Below are 17392 nucleotides of genomic sequence, written 5' to 3' on the forward strand. Positions count from 1 at the left end.
GGTCAAAAGTTAGAAAAAATACAACACCTGTTTGAAATAAGTGTGTTTTATTGGCAAATCTTTATTGGTATAAGAAAACATGGCTGCCCTGGTCATGATAGACGAGGCACAGCTTCCAGTGTGTCAGACCCCCTGTTGTTTGGCTTCATCAGCAAACAAACCATAAATATATACAATAACTGCTAAATACTTTGGTGTAAAAGTTAAAGAAATCTAATACGAGTGAGTGACTGTACACAATAACTAATGACAAACAGTACATAGGAATGTGTAGAATAAGTGGTGGATTGTTTTTGTTGATTTTACAGCTTAAATATGATTGGGAATTATTGTGTCCATGTGAATTATACATGAATTTGAATGTTTTGCCAGATAATCACATATTGGATATTTAATGGATATTTAAATACATTTCTATTCAGTTGATTTGACAAAAAAGGGTAACAAACAAAAAGGAAAATGTCCAGAGGCCTATGTAACAAGTCATCCCTGGTGTTTAACAAATTACCACAATATGTTGACCCACTGGAATTGTGATACAGTGAAATAATCTGTCTAAACAATTGTTGGAAAAATGACTTGTGTCATGTGTAACGGATGTGAAATGGCTAGCTAGTTAGCGGTGGTGCGCGCTAATAGCCTTTCAATCGGTGACGTCACTTGCTCTGAGACCTTGAAGTAGTGGTTCCCCTTGCTCTGCAAGGGCCGCGGCTTTTGTGGAGCGATGGGTAACGATGCTTCGTGGGTGTCAGTTGTTGATGTGTGCAGAGGGTCCCTGGTACGCGCCCGGGGCGAGGGGACGGGTGTAAAGTTAAACTGTTACACATGCACAAAGTAGATGTCCTTACCGACTTGCCAAAACTATAGTTTGTTTACAAGAAATGTGTGGAGTGGTTGAAAAATGAGTTTTAATGACTCCAACCTAAGTGTATGTAAACTTCCGACTTCAACTGTATCTTTAGGGTCCAGCTTCCCTGATAGAGTAACCCCAGTCCTAGACTAAAAAGCATAGTTGAAAGGGCTCTTAAGTCCAAGGCTAGGCTTTATCTATGTCCAGGAAACAGGCTCTAGGTAAAATTCTTTAGAACTTTCAAATGACTATTTAGTGTTTTTCCCCTTTATCTGTAGAAGCTCCTGTCCCAGCAGTGTCTCCAGGGACCCCGTTGTTTCACCAGTATATGGCTTCTATACAGCAGCCACTGCCAGGTCGTCAGAGCTGAGATTCACTAGTAGTTTAATTCATTCACCAGGATGATTATTTCACTTTATCCTGAGGTCATTTTCTCTAAATCAATACTATTGAGATGTAACCATAAAGGCAAGTAGTGTTACAGTATTACAAAGTTTCTGCTTCCATTTTCTCTGAAAATATAAGAAAATACTATGTACAGGTGCTCAATTCAATGCACTTTTGTCGATTACATTGATTACAGCATAAAGAACATGCAGATTTTAGTTCATAAACTCCACCCTGAAATATTGGTGGTTTGAGTGTTTGGTTTTCCCAATTAAATCAATAACTATGTAGAGGTACATCAAGTACCTTTAAACACTCAATGGTGCTTAAAATGGGATTGTGTATGCTTGAGAGTTACATTTCCCAAATATTTATTTAATATCTCCTAAAACTAGGCACAATGTTGATTGGTGTAGTATCCACCAAATGCCCTGTTACTTTTCCATGGCCACAGCGATGGGACTCAGACACCCGTTTAGGCCCGGTGGGTTTCCAGAACCTGTCATCCTCTGGGTGTTATTTTTTTCAGATTTGTCAGGTGGTGTCTGTGTGTTGTTGCCTTGGGTCTGCTTCAATGGGGAGGAACATTAAAAGTGTTGCGGATAGAAATGCATTGCATTGAACTCACAATTGTGCGATTTCTCAAATCCCATTATTTAAGGTTGTATACATTCTATATAGAATACATTTCTACCTGAAACCTTTGGAGCTAGAACCCTCTACTAAACAGGGCCCTTGTAACGGTGCAGGGAAGGGAGAGTCAGTTGGTCGAGGGATTATAGTAGCACCCCTGTCTGTTCCAGTCCCCCTCTACAGGTGAGTGTCCTCCTCATCTGGCATGTCCTCTTTGAGCAGGTTGTCGATGGGAACAATCCAGCTGTCGTTGAAGTCTCCGTTCAGGGCCACCTTCTTCTCCTGCATCTCCGGCTGCACCTCCATCACCTCCAACGTGGGGTTGTCATGGTAACCGTTCTCCACCGTCTGCATCTCCTCTGTCAGGTGTTGCTGTTGAGAGAAGATAAGGGGAGATTTTGGTGAGGACCCTCCGAAAGCATAGCTCAACTATTATTAGTAAGTATTTTAGGAAGAATGTGGACATATCACGGACAGACATTATTGATTGTAGAGTAGTTTGATTTTCAGGTTTGATTTTCTAATTGTTTACTTGGTGGTTCTTCCAATAGGACTTGCGGTGGTATGCGGCGTAGAGGGCGAAGCCTACAATCATGGCCAGCAGAGCTCCGCAGGACGCCAAAATGGCAATCAGTGTCATGTTGTCACTTGGTTTCTGACAGAATAGATGAAAAAGTAAATAAAGACCCACTCTGACACGCCTCCCTCCAAATACAACTTTACATGCTCTCCAGTAGCCTGTTTATGATGACATTCAGGGAGATATGTACACAATGTTAGACTTACTCTGGTGATTTCCTCATAGTATTGCTGGACGACAGCGTTGTCCACTAAAAGAATCAGAGGAAACTTTAATTTACGACTGTTCACTTCTGGTACTTGACCTTGACAGCAGTTGGCTCAAACCCTCTCAATTAGTATGTATTTAAAAACACAACTCATACAACCAAGACTAGCATTAGGAAATGGGGTACTTTAGGTGTGATCTATTTAATTGCTGAGTAGTGGGGACTGGGTAGTTTACATACCTTTGCCGGTAATTACCACGCTGTCAAAGGTAGTGTGTCCGTTCTCTCTCCCAGTCAGAGTGCAGTTAGCGTCATGCATCTGAGACATCAGCTTTCGACACAGCTTCTCCAGGTCCTTCCTCTCATGATTCTGATGAGAGAAAACAAACACCTTTGTAAGACTCCATCAAGCTTTTCATTAGTTTTCAACTTTTTCTAGTAGATTGCGCCAAATGTTTTCATAGTTTATAATCGGGACAAAAAACAATCAACATGCCTTGTTTAGTGAATCTCAATCTATCTAAAGAGATTGGCAATTGCTGAGCTGATGTAATTTCACCATGACATCATTACAGCCATCTCTACAATGCTGGTTGTAGTGAGTCGAGGAAAAGGTCAAAGGTGGGACGTCAGCGTTTCCCGTGCAGTGAGGTGTCAGTTATTCTTGGCCTTTCTGAAGTAGAGCAGCTGTTCATAGTCAGAAAGCGAGGGAGAACGCGAGAGAGGTGTGGGAAAGATGGAATCTAGCAAAATGTCAGGAAGGTTTCCCACTAAGACTTTTTCCACCCAATGCCTGCAGAATCTTTTTTTATAACATGATGCACTACTTCCTGTCCTGGCTTTGGAAACAGAGAAGTGTCGCTCTGTGTTCTGTGTTGAGAATAGACGGGTTGGTTGTTTATGGGTCAAAACAGACGGTTTGCTTAGATTGTTGACAACATGTTAACTCTGTCTCCAAATGTTTATTGAAAACATAAATATATTTGCACAATGAGCAGTTGTTGGTTTGCTAGCAAGTGAATATTTGCCATATTAGAATAGAAATGATATCAGTCAAAATACTTCAAGACATGGTATCAATAAGATACAACGAGCTGAAACGCGCCACCTGCGATTCCCCACATGGCAGCTTCTTGTCATTGTTGCTAGCCATCTGGCCATCCAGAACCACAACAACACACTGACTTCTGCCCCATTGATGAATGCACATCATTGTCAGCTAACGGTGCACTCTAAGATGGATCTAACTGCAGCTGAAGATTTGGCATTACATTTGTCATTTGACACCGAATGTAAACGCAGACCTAAACTCGTAAGCAAATCTAGGACGACAGTAGAAAGGAGAAACCCTTACCTCTTCATTTCCTGTGGACATGACAAACTGTAAAAAGCAGAAACAATCACAAAGTTAAGGTCATATTTGTGTTGTGATTTTTTGAACCAGGCTGACAAGTCTCTTTAAGTAAAACTCTTTCTGTCCTACCATAAAGCTCTTGGGAGGACTTGTGGTAGTGGTCGTCGTGGTTGTAGTCTCAGCCGTGGTTGTTAACACCATCCCTCCCTGTGCACGGGTTGTGGTGATAGCAAAACCGCTTCCTGAACCCACAGGGCTGGATGTGAAAGGTTGCTGGGATGGAGAGGACGACCTTGACCATGGGATTGTAAGGTTTGGAATATGTCTCCCATCCACCTCTGTGACTGTTTCAAGAAGCATAAATAAGAGAATGGACAATTTTGTCAGTGGAATATTCTTTCACTTCCATCATGTAATCACACATGACTGCATATGAATATGTATGAGGTGCATGTCATAAGAACTGTTCAGCTTTTCGACTACAGCCAAACTCTATGCTGGGTGAGTGATAGGTGTTTTGAGGTGAAATGGTGGTGGAGGTAGAGACTCACCTGCAGTGGAGTGCGGGGGGGTCTGAGTGTGGGTTCCTGAGGAGCTAGTGGGGGGCTGGGTGGTCTGAGTGTGGGTTCGTGAGGAGCTAGTGAGTTGCGCGGTGGTCTGAGTGTGGGTTCCTGAGGAGCTAGTGAATTGCGAGGTGGTCTGGGTGGGGGTTCGTGAGGAGCTAGTGAGTTGCGCGGTGGTCTGGGTGGGGGTTCGTGAGGAGCTAGTGAGTTGCGGTGGTTCTGGGTGGGGGTTTCGTGAGGAGCTAGTGAATTGCGCGTGGTCTGGGTGGGGGTTCGTGAGGAGCTAGTGAATTGCGCGGTGGGTCTTGGGTGGGGGTTCGTGAGGAGCTAGTGAATTGCGCGGTGGTCTGGGTGGGGGTTCGTGAGGAGCTAGTGAATTGCGCGGTGGTCTGGGTGGGGATTCCTGAGGAGCTAGTGGAGTCCAGTCCAGCAGTAGTCATGGTGGTGGACACCACATTACCACTGGACCTCCCAGCGGTAAGCGGGGCTGGTGCAGTCCCGGTGCTACTGATTAGACTGGGGGTGGTTACTGCATGGGTGGCGCTGATATTTTGTGTGGTGTTGGTGGCTGGATCAGAAACAGTGTTGTTCACGTTGTCGTTATTGTATGCGACTGTTGGGAAGCTGGTGTGCACCATGGGAGTTGAAGAAATAGAGGGTGTTTGTGTTGGATCAGCATGAGTACAGTGAAGTAGAAAACCTGGAGTGAACAGATATAAAACAGAATTAACGGTTTAATCTTAAACAAATATTACGTAGGCCTAACTAAATGTAATCTACTTGGCATTTTTTCCATTTAAATTGAGCTCTCTCTAGTCTCTAGAACATGGTCCATCGTTCATGTGGCCTGCATACAGTTTTATACATATTTTGTATTTCCAAGAGAATATCAGCGATGAGATATTGAGGAGCCTCTGTGGTGAACTCTGTGTAAACCTGTTGTGGTTTATTTCCTTCTCCCCAGACACCTGTACAGTAGTCGTTCTCTTTGTTACTCTATTTATAGTAAACAGGACAGGATGCTCCACACAATAACCTAGGAAGTACCACACCCAACCTATGGGCTTGCCCTAGCGCACCGTAAACAATCCTGGACCACGTTCTTAGGCTGGGACCCTAGGGATTTAGAACAATGGCTTCTATAGGATCCCCTCCCTCAACCCACACACACTACCATAGCATTATGACAACTACTTGCTTCCTCATACTCAGTCATACACATACCTGGATGGACAGTCACACACGTCCATATATAAGGACGTGTACCTACATTACCAACACACTGCACACTAAATAGCATACATTTCAAAGGCTGCATATGCTGTCACTTCATATAGGGCTGCATAATTAATCGAATTCACATCGAAATCGCAATATTGTCGTGCAATATTCTTGTCGCAAGAAGATTCATATCGCATGCAATATTTATGAAACACTGCTCAGCCATGTGTAGTGTCCGTTTTTATAGTTTACTTGTGGCTGCTTCCCACTCACACAAGCCCTGCCCCATCAAGCAGCACAGTTCCTCCTCCTATTTAGATTCACTATAAGTTTACATGCTGTTCTGTTAGGTCAAATACAGTCAACAGATTGTTCCAAAATACAACAATGACACTGTTTTTGCTTTTTAATATAAATAATTTCTAGGATTCCAACAGTTCACCCAAGTGTTTTCATCTACAGGTAACTGCCAAAATAAAGGAAACACTTGAGTAAATGACAGAAAGTATATGTAAAGCAGGTGCTTCCACACAGGTGTGGTTCCTGAGTTAATTAAGCAATTAACAACCCATCATGCTTAGGGTCATCAGAGAGGAAGAGGCAAAGCAGTTTTACTCCACCCAAAATCTGTCCACGAAAGTAAGCCCACGACGTGAGTAATTCTTTTTATGGAGGTCAATGAGAGTGTGTCGAATTTGGTCAACAAAAATGCAATTGCTAATGTGATACATGAGGCTTATTTGACCGAATAGAAGTTTCATAATGGTTAGGTTGTTATGAATGCACTGATATGTGGCATTTCGGCAACTTACCCAAAAACGATTATATCGGAGTTGTGCCTGTTGTCATAGAAATACAGTGCATTCGGAAAGTATTCAGACTCCTTCCCTTTTTCCACATTTTGTTATGTTAGAGCCTTATTCTAAAATTGATTAAAACATTTTTTTACATCAATCTACACACAATACCCCACAATGACAAAGCAAAAACAGGTTGTTAGAAATGTTTGCAAATGTATTATGAATTTAAAAAACAGAAATACCTTATTTACATAAGGATTCAGACTTCTTTTCTATGAGACTCGAAATTAAGCTCAGGTGCATCCTGTTTCCATTGATCATCCTTGAGATGTTTCTACAACTTAATTGGAGTCCACCTGTGGTAAATTCAATTGATTGGACATGATTTGGAAAGACACACACCTTTCTATGTAAGGTCCCACATTTGACAGTGAATGTCAGAGCAAAAACCAAGCCATGAGGTCGAAGGAATTGTCCATAGAGCTCAGAGAGGATTGTGTCAAGGCACAGATCTGGGGAAGGGTACCAAAACATTTCTGCAGCATTAAAGGTCCCCAAGAACACTGTGGGCTCCATCATTCTTAAATGGAAGAAGTTTGGAACCACCAAGACTCTTACTAGAGCTGGCCTCCCAGCCAAACTGAGCAATTGGGAGAGGGGCCTTAGTCAGGGAGGTGACCAAGAACCCAAGGGTCACTCTGACAGAGCTCTAGAGTTCCTCTGTGGAGATGGGAGAACCTTCCAGAAGGACAACCATCTCTGCAGCACTCCACCAATCAGGCCTTTGTGGTAGAGTGGCCAGACGGAAGCCACTCCTCAATAAAATGCACATGACAGCCCTCTTGGAGTTTGCCAAAAGGCACCAGAAGGACTCTCAGACGCTGATAAACAAGATTCTCTGGTCTGATGAAACCATGCGTCGCTTCTGGAGGAAACCTGGCACCATCCCTACGGTGAAGCATGGTGGTGGCAGCATCATGCTGTGTGGATGTTTAGCGGTGGCAGGGACTGGGAGACTAGTCAGGATCGAGGGAAAGATGAACGGAGCATACAGAGAGATCCTTGATGAAAACCTGCTCCAGAGCGCTCAGGACCTCAGACTGGGGCAAAGGTTCACCTTCCAACAGGACAACGACCCTAAGTACGCAGCTAAGACAACGCAGGAGTGGCTTCGGGAAAAGTCCCTGAATGACCTTGAGTGACCCAGCCAGAGCCCTGACTTGAACCTGATCAAACATCTCTGGAGAGACCTGAAAATAGCTGTGCAGCGACACTCCTCGTCTAACCTGACAGAGCTTGAGAGGATCTGCAGAGAAGAATGGGAGAAACTCCCCAAATACAGGTGTGCCAAGCTTGTAGCGTCATATCCAAGAAGACTCGAGGCTGTAATCGCTGCCAAAGATGCTTCAACAAAGTACTGAGTAAAGGGTATGAATACTTATGTAAACGTAATATTTCAACAACAAAATAATTGTATAATTTTTTGCAAAAAAAATCTAAAAACCTGTCTTTGCTTTGTCATTATGGGGTATTGTGTGTAGATGTATGAGCGGGAAAAAATTATTTTATCAATTTTCGAATAAGGCTGTAATGTAACAAAAGGTGGAAAAGGTCAAGGGATCTGAACACTTTCCAAATGTACTGTAGATGGAGGACTCATCATGGATATAACCTGTTTTAGCATGGACATTGCCATCGAAGGTTCCACCATTTTAAAGTAGTCAACTGGATGGGGATTCCTATGAGTTGGGAGGAATCAGCCAATGAAGACGTTGAATACTTTAAAATGGAGATTGCCTCAATAGCGCTGCCCATGCTGTCACAGACGCTAGAATTGCACAGATACAAAGATTAGATTAGTCCTTTATATATCTCTATGGCCTGTTTATCTGCCCTCTCATTAGCTAGAATGGTCCCATCTGATCTCATCTCCTCCTGCCTGCCTTTTATCTTTGGGAACATGTATTTCCATTGTTAGAGCGGTAACTTGAATATCTTGTCAATATAATAGACAGTATTTGGGGTGATGTATAAAAATGGCTAGTTGCCCATTATTTTGGCTACCATGGTTAGAAGAGATCTGTGACTTTGGAAGAGGGGTCTCAAAGGAGCATAGGGGGGTGTGTGTGTGTGTCTCTGTCTCTGTCTCTCAATCACCAGATCTTAACCCAATTAAACAGTTATGGGAGATTCTGGAGTGCCGCCTGAGAGTGTTTTCCACCACCAACAAAACACAAAGTGATGAAATTTCTCGTGGAAGAATGGTGTCGCATCCCTCCAATAGAGTTCCAGACACTTGTAGAATCTATGCCAAGGCACATTGAAGCTGTTCTGGTTGGTGATGGCCCAACGCCCTATTAAGACACTTCATTTAGGTGTTTCCTTTATTTTGGCAGTTACCTGTATATTGCAAGTCAAATCGCAATATTTGGTTAAAAAAATCACTTAGATTTTTTTTGCAAATATTGTGCAGCCCTAAATTCATACACACAGGACGACATTGTTTTTTAAACAGTGCTCAATAATTTGAAATTCCTCCCAAGGTTACATGCACAAACACAGGCCTACAATACATGTAGTGGACAAACTGTACATACACACCCACACATAAACCATGCACGAACACTCTCACCTCCCACTCCACATGTGCACTGTAGAATAAAGAGATGTGGGGGCTCTAATCAACTCTATTCAATCCAACCTCATAACAAGGTTTCTATACTACTTGAATCACCCTTACAACATTCCAACCAGATTGTCAATCTCCATATCAATACATATTTTCACACTCTAATAGYCATTGTATTGTATGTGTGTTATTGAGTAGGGCCCCTCCTGTTGACCAGCCCGTTAAAAAGATGCTCACCCAGGATGTAAAGATGTAAATCCCGACATGGTGGGTTGTCATGGTGATTAATAGTGGTTGTCAGGGGCAATGAGGACATTGTCTAAAACAGCCTCTTATCAGTGTCTGTTTTAGAGGGGTGGTGGAGGAGGGGAGAGGTAAAACCTTGTTGTCTCCATCGCTTCCCTTTGACAGGCAGCCTAAACTGTGGCTGCCATCCTAAACTGCAGACACGCCAATTGTTATCAGGCTCCATTAAGCAGCTTAGTAGTCACTATGAGGAGAGAAGCCAGAGACACAGACAGCTCTGTAGGAGGGGGAAACTCTGAATCCTCCCCCCGGGCCCAGCCTGTTTGTTTACACTCCTGGTAATGTCCCCTGGTAGCTAGTGAAAGGAGGTTGCTTCAGCATTGGTAATGCCCCCGTGTGGCTCAACCTGGTCTCAGAGCATTTCGTATTATTCTTTACATAAATACAAGACACTCCATTCATTTTGATATGTTACGAATTATGAATCATAAATGTTACAAATTTGCAAAACGTACAATATGTTATGAATTTAAGTTAAAGGGTTAAGGTTAGGATAAAAGTTAGATAAAAGGGTTAGGACAGGGGTAACGAACATGCTAAGTGGTTGCAAAGTAGCTAAAAAGTAGTAAGTAGTTGAACATTTGCTAATTAGCTAAAATGCTAAAACGACCAACCACCCTCCGCTCATTTTTGCCTTAAGTAACCTTCTCTCTTATGTAACCATACCACATGTAACATATCAGACTAATTTCAGTGTCCCGGATTTATATTTCCTATGTTACTAGTCTAGTCTAGTCTAGTCAATGAGACCAGGCTGGGTAGCTCGAGAAAGGAGGCTGCTTCAACATTGTCGTCTAACAGGTGGAAGTTTCCCAGCAGGACTGAATGACAATGAAAAAAAATATGTTTTACAGACAGTATTTCTTTGCTACATTTTTWGACAGCTTTTGAAAATGTGTAAATCAGGAGTGATACAGATCATTTGGGACATACACTATGCAATGTCTTGGGAGTGGACTGTTCTAAACATCTGTACTGATCATGCAGATATTCCGTGTACAGTATGTATTTGGCCTGGGACTGGTGAACTGCTCCTGTGATTTCCACACAGTGTTCTGCCTCTGAGACTCTGTGTTGTTGTGAGACGTGTGTCTCTATCTGTCTGCTCCACTTTTCCCCCCTCCTCTACCTCCTCTAGCTGTGGTGTCATATTTTTGGGGTGACCCTCTTTGACCTCATCTGTCACACGGGGGTCTGTTTCTTAACAGGTGACAGCAGCAACCCTGATCCTGACATTATTAGCTGGGGCTGTTTTTACCTCAGAGACATTCCAACCCTCCCACAAACACACACTCACTCACACACACACACGGATAGCACCTGTAGTCTCTCCAAAAACACTCATTCCTTAAGATATGTCCTCCTTTCTCCGGGAGGGGGTGGGGGGGCAGGAGATGGAATGGAAGGTTCCCATCTCCATAGCTTCCCTTTCCTCTGCTATAGGGTCCCTAGCTAGTAGCCATGATGCTTAGCCATGATGCTTAGTAGTGAATCGGGAATGAAGCCTCCTTGTTGTAACTCATAGAGCACACCAGAGCAGGTTCCTGTATACCACAGTAGGATTACATTACTATCCCCATGAGTATTGGATGTCTGTCTGTGACTACACAGCATAACTGGGCCAACACAGACTGACCTGCAGCCAGGTCTTATTAGCCTCTTCCTCCACCAGTCTATTATTAAGATGGATCGCTAGGTCATTGGGTCCGGTTACGTCCGGTTGGGTCTGCTACTACAGTGGCCTGTCTCTCTCCCACGGGGTGCGACCCGGTGTCCTGGACCCTCTCAGGGCCAGACGGTAGTCAGAGGGTGTGAGAACCGACCCCARGGTCCTTCCTGTTGACTCTGTTATGCAATAAGATATGGGCTTCTTTGCTCTCTCACTGTGTGGGTGTGTAGCACATGGGATTGTGTGGCTCAGTTGGTAGAGCWTGGCGCTTGCAACGCCAGGGTTGTGGGTTTGAATCCCATGGGGGACCAGTACGAATAAAAGTAAACACTCGCTCTGGTTAAGAGCGTCTGCTAAATGACTCAAATGTAAATGTGTGAAACTCCCTCCTCAGCCTGAGGTTTCTCCACTTGCGCCACAAATACCTAGCTTTTTGCATGGCGCCGACTGGTAAGACACTTCAGGAGGTTGGTTATGTGTGCTAGCAAGGCAGAGGTCGTGGGTTCGAGCCTCGGTGTGAGCCGAATCAGGAAGAAGTGGTACACGCTAAGTAAGCAGCGTGACGTCCTTCACGTGTGTGCATGACTGAAACACAGAGAGCATGAAACACTCTACACACACCCTGCTCTGACTCAAGACTAACAGAGACACAGACAGAAACCTAGTCAAATACAGTCAGTTACTTCCAGATCTTTAAGATGGAAATGCAACAAGATGATGATAAGGCCTCTAAATACCATTTACCATAGGGTTGAGTTCTCCAACTTCCCCAGTGTTTGTGTTCCTAACTCATGCCTGTGACAGTGTTAYGGCTTGGCCTGTCCCACTGTGACTAACGAGTCAGTAATGGGGTCAGAGGGGTGTCTCCCTCTCCCCTGCCCTCCCCACAGGGGTCCTGTTGTTGGGTCCTGGCGGGCGTCAAGCACAATCATGTTTAGCGTGAGAGCCTCCATCCGTACACAGTTAAAGCAGAATGACAATTGGCCTGGAGGGTGGAGACTTGTTGAATTATCCTGCCTTCCTGCCAGCCATATTGTAAGAATAACCTCCGGGCCCCACACAGACTACTGATAGAGGGAGGGGAGCAGAGGCTTATGGCAACCAGCCTGGACACCAGCAGTGGACATCTTAAAAATAAAAAGAGCCTTTCTTAATGCTGAGTCCTAAGGGTGTGTGTCTGCCGGTCCACTTGTGTTCTGGCATGGGTATGTGATCCTGTCTAGCTGTGTGTGTATTCATCTCTGTCCCTGTATGTTGCCACGCCAGGCCATCCCATAAAAGGCCAGATTTATGTCGTCTGAGCGTGAACTCCACCATGCGCTGCCAGAGGCAGGGAGTAAATAAATAAATGTAGCTATCCCTCCCAGCCCCGACGCACAAAGCACCCTGTTAAGTGGGTGACGGCCCACACAAAAGCCTGGCTTCCCCGCGTGTGGCTCTGCCAGGGGGGGTTACTCCCTCAACCCCGGCCCCCTGCTGCGGCCCAGCTTTTTAGGGCCCAGTAGTCCCCCGCCTTCCTGGGGTTTGTCCCATTGAGAGGGCTAATTCAGAATTGGAACTGGGGGAGGGAAGGAGAATGAAGGAAGAGAAAAGGAGGAGGGAGGCCGTCTTTACACAAGTACTATCCAATAGGCTCCTCCGTTAAGAGAGGGGCTGTGAATGTAAAATCACTGTATGAATTAAAGGGAGAAAGCGGGAATGGGGAATAGGGGAGGTGGGTAGAGGAGAGTGAGGGTGAAAAAGGGTGTTGGTCTCTGTCTGATGGTGTAAATCTATTTTTTATTTTATTTAACCTTTATTTAACTGTCTGTGACTACACAGCATACTGACATTGATAAGATTATTAGTTCCACACGGCGTGGTTCACACACCCAAACACAACCACATTTCTAGTGCTGTATGCCAGGTGATGGGTGTGTTTGTGTCTATGTTGAGCTGTGGTGTGCACATATGGTCCAGCACTTCTACAGGACTTTAGTCTATAGAGGTCTGGCGTTTCAGTGTAACTGAAATGTAACTTAGTGAATGAAAAATAAGTTTGATTTCACCTAATCTAACATTCGTCATGAACAGCAACTTAATACAAGTTTTAATCAAGAGAGTTCAATATATTATAATAAGTCCTACTGAGTGCAAATAAATTAACAGGGCGACTTTAGTCATAAATCAGCCATAAATCCCTGTGACAGGGTTGTTACAATTCTAGCCTGTCTATCTACGGGTAACAGGGTAGACATGTTATGCTCGACACGCTAAGTTTTCCACTAGAAAAAGTCCAAAAAGAGTAGAACCAGTCACCTGCTTATACACTATATTTTTACAATGTTTATTTGAAAATTTTACAAAGGAATAGTTCACCATATTAAAACGAGATTTAGTTCACGTAACAGGGCTGACCTTAAAATGAGGGACAGGTTTTTTCCCCCTTAAAATGAATCACTAATCACATGAAAAATAATACTCTTCAGGAATGATTTATCAACAGCAACAAAATAGCTAGCGCTTTACAATCATGTTGAAAACTTGGGGTCATACTTTATTTGATAGTCCATTGTAGATTCTCTACAGATGGTCATACTATCAGCAAACCATCTGTTGGTTTGCAACTGCTTGTTAAGTGAGGTTAGCGTTAGAATAAGGGTTAGGATAGGGGTTAAGGGTAGTAGATAGTTGAAATGTTACAGATGGACTAAGCTTGGAGAAATGTTGGGTTAAGTGGGTTAAAATCTTCCTAGAAGTCACAGAGGGTGTACAGAGGGACATGTCAAAATGCTGCATTTTGGCACTTTAGCAAGTCTTTATTCATAATAAAAATCAAATTCATGAATTTTCCATGTGGTCTATATTAATAGGCACTACATTTAAAGAGACATCCGGAACTTTGTCGACTACCTAAGTATTTTTATTAAACCTCCCGCCTTGGGCTGGATGTGCCAATGTGTAGTTCACCGCATGCATAATCTATTAGCAGAATTACTGTTATATCTCAATTAGCCATGAAATCCCTAGATTGAAAGCTTCTGGAAGCTGTGTGGCACCATTTTGAGTGCTGCAAGATTGGCCAGCCCACAAGTTGCACAGTAAATAAGGCTGGCCCAGGCCTGCCCAGCGTTATCCAATGAGCACATAAATGATGTAGTATACCATTTTCGGGGACCCATTTTAGCTCTTGTGCGCTACTTTCAGAACTACTGGTAAAAAGTATGCAAATCTTCCGGAAGTTCTATTTTAATATAACAGGTTTTTACTACTTAAAATACAAAGAACTCATTTTGTGGAACGACCGTCTATTGTCTTTAGTCCTCTGTGTTGGCTGGCTTGAGCTAAACTAAGCAATGCAGTATCTGCATTAATCTATTGCCAGTAAATACATTAGGCAAGGAATGTTGGTAGACCACAGTGTGGAGCAGTTGACATCATGGAGGAGGTTGGAGTGATATAGTGTCACCGACACTTCACTTAAGGCCAACTCTTTGACACACACACACACACACACACACACACACACACACACACACCACACCCACACACACACACACACGTTTTGTTTGCTTGGCTCTTATTAGGAAACATCCACTCTCTTGTTTTCTTAGAGGTAAAGTAGAAGGGAGTTCCCAGCCATGGCAGAGAAAAGAGTGTGAGGAGAGAGTGAAGGTGGGAGGGAGAGACCTTGTACATGTGTGTGTTCCCCATGTGTGATATGAGAGAGAGATGAAGCAGGGAGGCGGTAGACCGGAGGAGGGGAGCTGAGTGAAGGTCTGTGATGCATGGTGCCAGCCACTGGCCTGATTAATGTCCACCTGGCCTGGACATGTAGGAGTGTAGGCTGCTCTGGGGTGAAGATAGAGGTGGAGGGTGTGGTGGTGCTTTATCATCCACATCAGACAGTGATGAATCACAAGGCTTTACTACACTTACTGCCTAGAGGAACTGGAAGCCTCCCTCTCCTGTACTGTTCCCCAAAACTGCTGTTAAAACCCCAATCCCCTGAATGTCGATAGTGGATCTAAATCCCCTGGCTGCCTCTGAAATGGCACCCACCCTTTATAGTGCACTACTTTTGACCAGAGCTGTAATGGACCCTGGCCACATTACAATGCACTACTTTTGGACGGCCCATAGGGCTCAGGTCAAAAAGTAGTGCCCTATAGAGGTAATGGAGTGTCATTTCAGACGCACAGCCTGTTTATTGTCCTGTTTCCCCACACTTTTATGAGGTGAATTTCCAGGGGAGTAAAGGAGTGAGGACTCCGTCTCCCTGTCCTTGCATTTGAGTGAACCAGGCTGTGTGTGCGCGTGAGGAGACGGAGGGAGCTCATGGCCGTCTCCTCTCAGGATGGGAATCTGGTGCCACACCTTCCTTAGGAACAGGGATGTTGTTAAAGGTGTTTTCCTATCTATTGTTCTCCACTAGCGCTCTCCCATAGGCTAGGCCTAGGGAGGATAGCCATGGCTGCCAAGCCGCATCCCGATCATAACAGAGATCCTGGCTGGGTTTACCTTTTAGGAAAACACATGACATGACCTTCATGACCCCAAATAGAGGATGAAAAGGACTGGGAAGTGGTGTGTGCGGGGTAGGCTCTGGAAGGATATGGTCTGGGATATTTTACATTTTCTTTTAATAGCACTATGGTTAGTTTGCAGATTGAAAATGTTGTATTATACATCATAAATGAATGGTTCGTGTTCTATCAAATGGTAATGGAGGTTGATTTGTATCCAAGGAGGACATTTTTTTTTATTAGTGCCTATATGCTTGGCAATAATGCTTGTCAAGTTAGTTTTAGGCCTAACTCATTATGTGGTCTAAAAAAGTTTTGGAAAAAGGGCTGACCGTGAACATCCAGTCTGTTTTTGCTCGGCGACAAAAAAACAAAAGTCTCTACTTGTCATTAATTTACAGTGGAAAGAGGCAGGTGCGACCTGCGCGTAATTAAAGAATAACACTCCGCCTCACCATTAGGCATGAGGGTCGTCTCGAGCGGGTCACGGGGGCAGTTCATTATGCCGTCCCGTTGTCTCCCTCCCGGCCTCCCGGCTCTTGAGCACAGTGTGAGAGGAGAGGACCCGGGCGTGAAGAGGGGGCAGATGTTTCAGCTGCGCGGCCCTGGCCCTGACTCCCCGGTGGCACTCCCTCAGGTGCCAGTCTCTGCCTCGCACTTACAGTGCAACTCCCCCTCACTCACTCGTCGATACCGAAATTAGAGCAGCATGTTGTGAAAGCGCGCAGCTGGTATAGACTCTCACTAGTATTGGTGGGATAGAGGGCTAATAAGATAATGGTTTAATAGGAATTCTATTTTTTTATTACTTCCAAGCAACATGTTCTTTTAGCACCGATGACGGAAGAAAACGAAAATATGTCAATCATATAGACGGAATATAACGAAAACGATTTCATTTTTAATGGGAATTCCATTCCATTTTGATTTACAGATTAGGCTACAAACTTCCGTGCACCATTAACTGTAGGCTATTGATGTGCGCACCTGTTGCTGAGGAGAAACACAGACACCTATCATTATCAACATTGTTTTATTTAGTTGTATTTCTTTTATTATGAATTGATAAATTATGATACCAAATGTGATCTCATCCTATGTTAACTTCTCTCATTGAATGTCTTCAATTGCTCAAATAAAGGAAAGGTGGTGATGGGGTCTTGTGGGTCCCCAAAAATAAAACCAACTTTGATCAAGTGAAATAAAATAAATAAAATACAAAGAATAGACACTTACCAAGTGGAAGAAGTGCCCACGTGATTCGCATTTTCGTTTCCATTCTGTTTTTTACGAAACTTTGTTTCATTCAGTGTTGCTGCAGCACTCAATCCGTGGTTTTAAGTATTCAGAATCAGAATGTTGAATAAAAGTAGCGGATTATTGCTGGAGACGCGTTCCGTTACGCCTATCTCATTGAATTTGTATTTGAAGTAAATTATTTTCGCAAAGTTATTGTTTTGCTGAAAGCCAAGAATGCTTTTGTTTGGCGCTTCTCCCCTTCTTTTCTCCCCCTCTCTGAGTCGGGAATTTGGGGGAAAGTTTTTCTCCGGTCTCCTTGGCTGCGCTGATTGTGTTGTTGTTGCTGGCTCCCTCTCCCGGAGTGGCTTGAAGACGTATTGTGCTTTCAAAGCGCAAGCCCCGTGGCCAGTCCAGACCCCAGTCTTCTTTACAAGTGTTCAGCTGTTAC

General features: G+C 43.9%; 1 protein-coding gene across 1 annotated transcript; it reads right to left on the reverse strand.

Annotated features, from left to right (window-relative positions):
- Positions 1 to 30: 30 nt before the first annotated feature.
- Positions 31 to 17392, reverse strand: LOC111955893 (podocalyxin). Its single transcript, XM_024134507.2, has 8 exons — positions 16942 to 17392; positions 4564 to 5275; positions 4142 to 4356; positions 4013 to 4039; positions 2899 to 3028; positions 2657 to 2700; positions 2403 to 2525; positions 31 to 2242 (listed from the first exon to the last, which is right to left on the reverse strand). Exons 3-8 carry the CDS (start codon positions 4211 to 4213, stop codon positions 2048 to 2050), a joined length of 591 nt encoding a protein of 196 aa, XP_023990275.1. The 5' UTR covers positions 4214 to 4356; positions 4564 to 5275; positions 16942 to 17392; the 3' UTR covers positions 31 to 2047.

Source organism: Salvelinus sp. IW2-2015, linkage group LG3 (genome assembly GCF_002910315.2).
Source record: "Salvelinus sp. IW2-2015 linkage group LG3, ASM291031v2, whole genome shotgun sequence".
In the NCBI taxonomy this organism is placed as follows: Eukaryota; Metazoa; Chordata; class Actinopteri; order Salmoniformes; family Salmonidae; genus Salvelinus; species Salvelinus sp. IW2-2015.